The sequence below is a fragment of the Cystoisospora suis genome, assembly GCF_002600585.1.
Source record: "Cystoisospora suis strain Wien I chromosome Unknown contig_497, whole genome shotgun sequence".
In the NCBI taxonomy this organism is placed as follows: domain Eukaryota; phylum Apicomplexa; class Conoidasida; order Eucoccidiorida; family Sarcocystidae; genus Cystoisospora; species Cystoisospora suis.
The window spans coordinates 26749-36507 of NW_027153298.1; the positions used below are offsets into that span (position 1 = coordinate 26749).

At 49.8% G+C, this 9759-nt stretch overlaps 1 protein-coding gene across 1 annotated transcript; it reads left to right on the forward strand.

Moving 5' to 3' along the window:
* Window positions 1-644: 644 nt before the first annotated feature.
* On the forward strand, window positions 645-9334 carry CSUI_001260 (uncharacterized protein; the record flags this gene model as incomplete). The annotated part of the gene is made up of 14 exons (XM_068061466.1): window positions 645-678; window positions 886-998; window positions 1625-1717; window positions 2343-2477; window positions 2810-3015; window positions 3222-3427; window positions 4010-4430; window positions 4785-5091; window positions 5961-5992; window positions 6717-6788; window positions 7632-7696; window positions 7865-8123; window positions 8475-8539; window positions 9195-9334. Coding segments are annotated over 14 exons (2148 nt in total), but the record flags the coding sequence as incomplete, so codon positions are not given.
* Between the last annotated feature and the right edge of the window lie 425 nt (window positions 9335-9759).

The window sequence follows — 9759 nt, forward strand, 5'->3', positions numbered from 1 at the left end:
CCGATGAGGGGCGAGGGTCTCGGCCGAACAGCTTTCTGTCTAGCAAAAGTGTCGCAGGCACAGAATTGTGCGTGTACATCCCCCTGGTCGACCGGGTCAGAATCCACTGCACTGTGGCCGCCGTAGACAGACTTAGCTGCCGCCTAGGAGCAGAATTACCGCACTCCGTAAGTTAGCCCATGAGTGACTCCTTTTCGCGGCTTGTAGACTTCTCTGATAATTCAGTACATGCGTTTTGGTAATCGGTTACGTCAATCGAGACGAGCACTTCTCTAATGTGTAGTTGAGGACCTTCTGCTGATCTAGGGTGAAGAGGTCGGACGAGCCAGGTTTTTTTCTGACTAGGCTGCCGTTTGCGTTGATGGCTGAGCCACTGCTCACGAAACGTCCGGTAGCATCTCGTCCGACCCGCTCGCACAGTTCATTGCAGTCTGGGCCACGTTTGTTCCGATCAGCGCCAGCGACTGGCTTCTTTCCTTCTCGAGAAATGGGACCTCATAACAACCATTTTCACCAAGCCCGCCTCGAATCCTGGTGCTACAAGCTACGTGGATCTCACGCAACCTCGACAGGGCAGGAACTCCAGTATCGGCCACTTCGGATCAATATCCTACGGCAAGACTCAACGGCGCTCTTCCGTCGCCATGTCTGACAGGAGACGGAGTACTCGGGCATCAGGTAGGCAGCCCCTACTATGACTTCTCCCGCTAACGAGGCAGCTGGTGCTGCTTAAAGTGATGATCTTCAGACCATAACTTGTGCATGTGTGTTAACCTGCTTCCACGGAGTGACAATCTCGTGTACCCCCAAGTGACACGGGAAAATACGGCTTAAGCGAGATGATTCTTGGTACTTCTCGGTCTGTTCTGCCGCATCTCTGTGCAGTCGGTCCAGACGGCGGACTTTACGATATGGACCGAGAGTTTATCGACTCAACTACGAAGGTGTATCAGTTGTGGGAGCTGCTACTTAACCACTCAGAAATCCAGTTGGAGCCTGTAAGTGGCGGTGCTCGTTACGGGTGACCGGGCTGCCGCCTAGAGATATCAGCTGTCCGGGTCTTCCCACGACTCCCCAAAGACAAAGCCCCTGCCAGTGCACAGCAGCACAGTCTTCACAGCCACATCAGACCAAGAAGAGCTTGCCTCCTCCAAGGCCGTGCAGGGAACCCGTCTGGTTGTGGCGACTCGGAGTTGTGTCGAAGCTGTAACGGTCTGCGGTAGGCTCCTGCGAGCATGAGTAGGACCACACTCAAGCCGGGCTTCTCCAAGAACATTGCATATGCTGCCGACCTCTCGTCGAGCTTTGACAAAGCCATTGCAGCTGAACGGTCCTCGTCGGAAATTGTAGCGGCATTCAGCGCTTTTTCCTTGCGTGCCCCGAAAGTGCTGTAGCAAGGCAAGCAGACCTGAACAGCGCTTCTGGGCCGGCAACCGGCTGCTGTCAGATTTCTCGCAGCTTAAGGATCGGAAACGCCTTACCAGTAGATCTGCATCCAAGCCACAGGAGCTTTTGCTGTAAGAAAAGAGCCTTTTTTTTGTTTAAAAGGCTCGGGGAGACAGAGGAAGATCTCCTGTGTTGCTGTTAGCGCGATCCCAGGTATGTCTGGATTGCTGTTCTATAGGAACAAGTGTCAACAGTCCTACTGGCCCTTCACTGGTGGGGAGATGTGGTTATCTCGCATCCCATGGGTGAAATTCCAAAAGAAAAGCTGAAGGTGAGACCCGAAGTAGTTGTTTCATTGCAGTCGTATTTCAGATCTATGTACGTAACGAGAGTTCCTTGCAAGTGTGCACGCGATCCCAAAACGCCAAGCGAGCACACGTCTCCTCTTCTGTGTTCTCAACACCTGCACGATCTGAAGTGAGACGCCGGTCAACTAGCACGGTAGTCTGCAGCCGGCTATCTCAAGCCGAATGATCAGGTCCCGGGGCCGCTTGTCATCGCCCTAGTATCGACTGCTGCTGATCGTCACCAACTCGAAGCTCAGCCTGATCCCTACAGCCCTTCTGCGAGTGCTGTCGGAGCTCATGTATCGGCATCCTTGCACCGTGTCATAAACCCTCATTCGGCTGTAGAGCACAGACGTATGTAACCGTGTCACCCCGTATATGATTTCTGGTGCACCTTCGGTGACGGGCATCCAGACTGTAGAGCGAGGTCGCCTTTGGTACGTCCAGCTGTCCTTCTTAGTTAAAAGAGACCAAGAAGCTCAAAGACCTCCTCCTGTGAAAACTACCAGCCTACTCTGGCAGCTCCGTCAGGGTCGATGGGGGACGCACATCGCCGCCCGTCCTGATTCTGGAGCTGTCTGCTTGTTCACTTGGTTTGCTGCTATTCAGAGTGCGCTTCAGCGCCTCTCTCGCGCAGCTCTGGAGCACTTCGCTATCACCTACAACACTCCAGGATGGCTACAGAAGTTGCCTACAGAGCATAAGAACGCCTTTGCCATAAATGTGTTCGGACTGGAGAAACAGGTAAACTTTTTTGCGGCCTTCGTCTCTTTTCTTCCATGCTTTATCGTGTCAGTAGGCATGTCATCAACGAGTCTCCTGGTAACAAGTGATTTCGTAGATCGCAGCGCGTAGGCGTCCCAGCTGGTTCACAGGAAGTTCGCCTCAAATGCGAACCTGGCCCCGATTCGCTAGGAAATCCAACTCTCCAGCAGCTACGTGGTTGCCTCTTACCTACTCCAGATTTCAGCGAAGGCGACTTGGTGGCATTCTGTACGTATCTCCAGATACGAGCAACGGGGCTGGTCACACGACGGGTTCGTCTGTTTGCTCTTCCTTTTGTCTCCTTTATTCAGTGGCATTCGCAGGCGCTGGAGCTGATCCTACCGGCATTCTCTGTGTTCAAAGAGAAGGACTACTGTCTGATCCTACAGCCGCCCTCGGCGCCCGTGCTTCCTTTTATGCGCTACTTCAGCGCAGAAAAGAAGAAACCGAAGAGCTCTTTTAGCCAACTCCTCTTTGTTCTGCACAGGCAGGCTCTTCTTGTCACTCCTCTCTTCAGGTGCGTCCCTGGTCGGCAGAGCTCCATGTAGGGAAATAGTAGATTAGTGAGCCCGAGCGTATGGCAGTACCAGCAACAAAATGTGCGTACTAGCCCCGAGACGACAGCAGCCAAAAGCCCTAAAACTGTCACATCACCCACTGTTTGACACTGTCCTTGTACGCCCAGCAGAAGCGTTTCGAGCCGTTTCGCTTTTTTTCTGTTAGGCCTCTACGTGAATCTGACACGGTAGCAGTTACGGAGAAGGCAGCAGCGGTCGGTGTCAGACTTAGCCAGGAGGCTCTCGACAATGCCGTGGAAGATGCCGACAACGCCACTGAGGTGTCCAGCGGGTCCGGTGATCAAGACGTGACCGAGTCGGAAGCATCCTCGCAGCCAGACAACGACGGCAGCGACGGACGCTCGAACTCAGGTAAGAAGAAGTCAAAGGGTCTATTCGTCTTGGCTTAGCGTCGGGCTTTCGTGCTAGCTTGGAGGCGCGGCGCAACTCCTTCCGGCTCACATCGAGTCTATAGTGACATGCACACCCCTGCAATACAGGAAAACAGCCGCTTGTGGGAGACACCCTACTTAGATGACTGTACGGGCACAAAACGCACCCCGCGAACCACGGGGCGCGAGTGATCCCGAAGGAAGTCAGGGCTGTCTGCAAGCCTATTCCCTAGATTCTCGTCACTCGTGGATCGGCGTGCAAAACGACGCGAGCGCAGCCCGTCAAACGGATGTGCCCCCCGACTACGCATAGCCCCATTTTATAAGCCTGGGAGAAGAGATTCTGCGGATACTGTTTGTGTGGCCAAGGACACATAGTCTACACTTCTTGAGTGCGGAAGGAAGCCCACGCCTAGCGACTCCATCGCAGTACATCGATCTCGTTCTGTCCGCTGAGCAACGAGCTTCGGTCTCGCACACTTAGCTTGCTAGCCCCTCCCTGCCCTCAGTGACATTCATTGCCCGTCTATGATCTTGCTTTCCGGTCGATACTGCGTGGCAGACAGGTCGTCGGAGGCACCTGCCTCGCAAGAAAGCTATGTATCCGACCAACCGGCGGATCACTTCGTTGTAGTTGGGACCGTGTCTGAAGAAGTTGTGGCGATTGCCGAGGTCCGGTCCATCGATGCCGCAGAACTGAAAGACCTTCTACTCAAATACCACCTTGAGCCGTATCTCTTACATGGACAGAGACGAAAGCAGCAGGAGGTTCGAGATTTGCTGGAGGAACGCCGAGAACGACGAGAAGCTAAACGGAAGCTAAGACGACTCGTTGTTGCACCCATCGAAGAAATCGAACAGGATGAACAAATTGACGACAAACTGAACTATGATGCGTTTGGAGGGCATGCGGTTCTTAGTATCTGTCTGATCGATGCCTCCTTCCAATTCTATGTGCCACTGCTTCTGAGAGAAGTGATGAGGTAAATGTCAGCTAATCATTGTAAACGCAAAGTAGTGAGCCCTTGTCTCTCTGCCGCCGAACAATTCCGGGTGGATGCGTTTAGTTTGCTCCCTGAGACCCGGTTCATCATGCCACCAAAGAAGCCGGTGTACACACCTATTCGTACTGTGCTGCAAGCAAGGCACAGCTGCATTGACGCCAAGAGACAACAGAGCTCCAAGTTAAGACACTCCGAGTTGGAAGTCTGTCGGGGCCTTCGTCTCATTACTCAGGAATGCCGCTTGTCTTCTCTTGTCTAAGGTGAGTCATCCGCACTACTAACTGGGAAACCACCACGTTCACATATGCTATGCTGTCCATGCTTATCCACCAGGCTGGCGGGGGCGAAGCTGCTGCACACGGTCATCGAGCCAACCGGCCCAGCTTCGTCAGCTTTTTATCACTTCTTTCCTGTCAAGCCAAAGGCTGTATCTGCTATTAAATATCTCGATGCGATTTCCCCGCACCATGGATACTTTGCTAGCGCGGACGGAGGCGGCAGTAGCAGCTCCCCGGATGGCATGCCAGGGCCTGAGAGGATCACAGCCTCGATCATAAAACGAAGAGCTACGGTGCAGGAGGCTCTTCAGCACTTCGAAATACATGAGGCAAGTCTTATAAGAAGAACAGAAAAGCGGGAAGTAGCTCACATTGAAAGAGTTTTACCTTGCTTCTTGCCAGAAAGCACCACGCCCGCGGAGTCATCGACGTAGGAAGGCAGGCGGGCGTACCGCGCAGACTCTCTGGGACCCCTACCTTCATCTCCGCGGTGTTCCATTGCTGCCCTTGGTGACGTGTTTCAACCTCGTACTTCCTGTAAGGTACCACTAACACCGCTGTGTAAGAACAGAATGCGAATGTTACAGCATAACGCGACCCCGTCTTCCCTTTGTTTGAGTCGCGGGAGGCGCCAACGAAAAAAGCTGTAAGGAAAATCAACGGGGCCTTCCGCTAAACCCAGATTGAACGCACGTTCCTGGACGCAACGTCGTAAGTAGAGCACGGCAGGCACTTTACACGTACTGTTTGCAGGTCTTCTTCTGGACAGGCCTTGCATTGAATTGAGAGGTGTGTCAGGAAGAAATAGATCGCAGCCTCAAGGAGTTAGTTCTCCCGCTCGAGGAAATATGTAACTTACAGGAGCTACCATTGATGAGTCAGTGGTTACCCGAACCCACTCAAGCTGCAGAGAGAGACCCCGCAGGACGTCTAGCAGACTGGCCATACAGCGAGGCTTGGGGGGGGTCCTTACTATTCACAAGACTTCATGATTTCCTTGCTTTGCTTATTACGAGAGGACAGGATCAGGATCTTTTCATCTTTCAATGTAGGGGCGAGGTGCGTGTCTCTTCATTATTCGTAGGCATTAAGCCGCTTCATCTGCAGACCCTCGTTTCTGTCATCGTACACCTTCACATTCTTCCATCGGATTGTCGTCGTCGGCTTCTCTTCAACGGCGTATTCCTTCCTTAAAAACCTTCTCTTTGCCAACCGGGGATTTCTCTTTAAGGATGTCACCCTTCTTGCTCCCGGTGGACTTCCGTGAGCCGTATTCGATACATACTCTACACATGACAGGGGCGGTGAAGCACCGGGTATCGGAAGTGCCTACCTAAGTAGATCGGACCTCACAGTTATAGAAGAGGCTGTTCTTCTACTCACACTCGTGCCCATAGATGGCACTTCATTTTCTCCTCCTTTTTCAAAGTCCCTGAGCTGAAGTTCTAAGTGTTTGATGACTCTTGCGTTGCTTCGATACTCTTTAGCTTAGTCTTTAGTTCTCTCCTGTAATGCACGCACACAGCGGAGATTCGCTTTCTCGATGGAGAGAGAGACTACTTCAATTTCTAGCGTGTCTCAATCTCTACAGTCTCTCCTTGACGCAAGACAGCTTGTCTCTCATACGGCGCGGTGCTCTGTCTGCCGCTGACCCGTCCAGGGAAATGAATACTAATAGTAATGACGGGCACCATACATACTATGAAGGTAGAAAGAGAAAATTTTCTGTTGCCTTTCCAGATGAGGCAACTTGATGATACCAATCTCTCTCTTTTATCAGTTTTTCGTCGTCGTATTCCTCTTAGCCATTCTGATCGTCAGTCATTAAAGAGGCTTGCCGCAAACGGGAGGAATCTATCGCATCAGAAGAATCCTGTTTTCTTCTTTTCCTTATCCTTCTCCATTCATGCTTCCCATGATCTACGTTTCTCTCTTGTTGCAATTTGGATGTGTGCCTATCTGTCTGTATCTCTTTCTTTCTTCTTAGACTGATCAACCATGAAGCAAAACCTCTTCTTTCTCAAAGCACGACAGACTACGACGAGCCGTCAGAAATACGGTAGGTCACCTCGATACACACACACACAGACATTCGCATTTCTCTTCTACTCTTCATCTTCTTTCCTCTTCTCCTCATCTGGCGACTTCTTCATCCTTTAGCGTCGTCATCCACCCTATCTGAAACACCTGGCTTACAGCAGAAGAGAAGAGAAGAGATCATTCTTCTTTCTCTCTCTTACGGGACAAGCAGACACGATAGTCAAACCTATGTCAAAGGAAGGCTTGGAAAAAGCGCCTTTCACTCCAAGCTTTCTCCTACGAAGACACACCCCTATTTAAAGTTGTCATCTTGTTATCTCAAAAAGAAAATCTCAGTCCTCCGGGTGTCTGTAAAGTGTAGAGGGAAGAAACTGCTAGAGCAGTGGATGTTGGCTCGGCTCTTTCTCGAGTTTTAAGACTGACACGACTTAAGAGACGCTTTTCTTTGCAAGAAAGAGAGAGAAATCAGAATCGATCTTTGCATAGATCTCCCGACTCCTTTTCCATTGAGAGCTGTCGATCGTGTGGATCTTCTCAAACATGCACCATAGGCTTGCGTTGTTTGACAGGGGGAGTTGCACTTCTTCACACCGTAGCCGTAAAGATGAAGACACATCGGATATACAAGCTAGACATTCATCGTACATATGTAAACGTATGTTCCCTTTCACTGTATTCTTCTTCTTTTTCTTGGAGTATTTCTTCTCTCCTTTCTTTCTTTGAGATGTTTAGACGCTTCGAAAGAAAGACTTTCTAAGTCCTCTCATCTTCCCTCTTTTCTTTCCTTTCTCTCGTGATTTAATCCATTCTCCCATTCTCTGTCTCTCTCATTCTCACCTTCTCTTCTTCTACTCTCTTTCAGACGTCTTCTGATTGATCTTCGTGTCCGGGTCGTTGACCGCCGAATCACGCGTATCGATCGAAAGCGTAAAGTGATCTATCTAGATGGAGGTCGACGGCCTCATCTTTTAAAACCTACCAGTGGTGGAGCTCATGCTTCTTCCTCTCATGAAAAAACAGCTTCTTCTTCCTCTCCAAATTTCATGGCTGACTATTCTTCGTCCCATTCTTCTCTTCCATATTCTTATGGGGGAGGAGGGCAAGGAGCACCGGGCTGCTTCGGACTTTCTCGCAATGGCCTAAGAGATGATCGTCTCGGAAGAGCAGAAGCAGGAGGAGGAGGAGAAACTGGTGACTCTTTCTTCTCTGGTGTTCTTCTTCCCTATGATTTTCTTATCCTGGCTACAGGTATGCAAGATTCATCTCTTCAAGAGATAGGTGTACGTAGTTGGGGCCTAGACGATGTTCATGATTTATGTGAGGAATCTTCTTCTTCTTCTTCCGCTCTGTCCATGTGGACGAACACGCCCGGAGTAGTAGGAGGCCCTGCTACGACGACAAGAGGAGGAATGGGGGGGAAAATAGACCAAAGTAATGGGGGGGGGGCTGGGGGAGGAGGTGTAGATACACCCGGACAACGAGGAATAGCAGGGGGGGGCGGGAAAAGTATAACGGCCGCTAGTAGTAGTAGTGCGAATGCAGGAAGTCCAGGAGGTAAAGATCTCAGTAGTAATGGGACAGGAGGAATAAGAGGAGGAGGAGGAGGAGCAGTGGGTGGGAGAGGATCTTATCATTCAGGGGGAGAGATAACAGCTTGTGGATTAGGAAGTGTTTCTTCTTCATCTTCATCATCCTCTGTTGCTAGAAGGAAAGTTGATGGATGTATATCTTCAGCAGATCCACGGCTTCATGATCTCCTAGATGAAAAAGGTATGTGGAGACAAACAGAGAGGAAAGAAAAGAGAAGGAAATGAGAAGGAGAGAGACAAAGAAAGAAGGATAGATGATCACGCTCTATTCACTCAGGGGGGAGAACAAGAGAGGAGAGACGGGAGGAGACAAGGAAGTTGCAAGTTATGCTTTTGTGTATGTAGGGATAAACAGATGCATCTGGTTGCTCTCGTGCATTCTCTCCCCTTAATCTAGGTGTAGATCTATATATGCCAATCTGCTTCGAAGCTTTCATAGACATATCTATATCCATCTACCTACATATATGTGCATAGGTATACGAATATACATACATATATGTGTGTGTATATGTATGTACACAAATCTATATGTATATATATGTAGAGAGAGAGATTAGGAGGCCTCTCTCTGTCTCCTTCACACAATACCCCCAGCTGTACATACACCACCCGCCGGTTCCTATATTCGTTCACATTTTGCCGAGCTGAAGCTGTTTGATCTCTTGAAGATCTTCTCTCGACCTAAGGAAAAATGTAAACATCGATGACTTTTCTGCTAAGAGGAAGCACGTCTTTTCTTTGCTTCTCCCTCTCTCTTCTGGATTGTCTCTTTTCCTCTGGTTTATCTCTTCTTCCTCTTCCTCTTCTTCTCCTTGTATGGACTACTACTGTAGGGCCATATTTGGTGCCTCTTCGATGGAATCCCCTCACTTCAGCAGTTGTGTACGGGAGGTCTTTAGATGCTTACTGCCTCGTCCACGCCCTTCTCCATCGAGACGTCCCCGCACAGAAGATCACTCTCGTCTTACCACCAAGGTAACAATACTGAATCTAAAGAAAGAAAGAGACAGAAAGAGTGGGAAAGAAAGAGAAAGAAAGAGCGAGAGAGAAAAGGGAGAAGGACAACAACCTTTTCTTTGTATCCCCACGTATATTTTACGGAGGGTCCTATACAGAGAGATACAGTTGCCATTGCCCCGTGCGATACATGTCTATATACCCGTATATGCGTATGTATATATATACATATATGTAGATAGTATCTGTCTCGCTCTGTACGTATATATGTTTGCATGTATGTGCTTATGAGCAGGTGCAAGATGACGTTTTCTTGTCTTCTTCTCAGCACGTGTATGTACACCCACACATGTACACAAACCTCTACATACATACCTCTCTACACGTAACCAACCACGTCTATTCTAGATAGATAGACAGATAGGGAGATTGAAGAAAGAT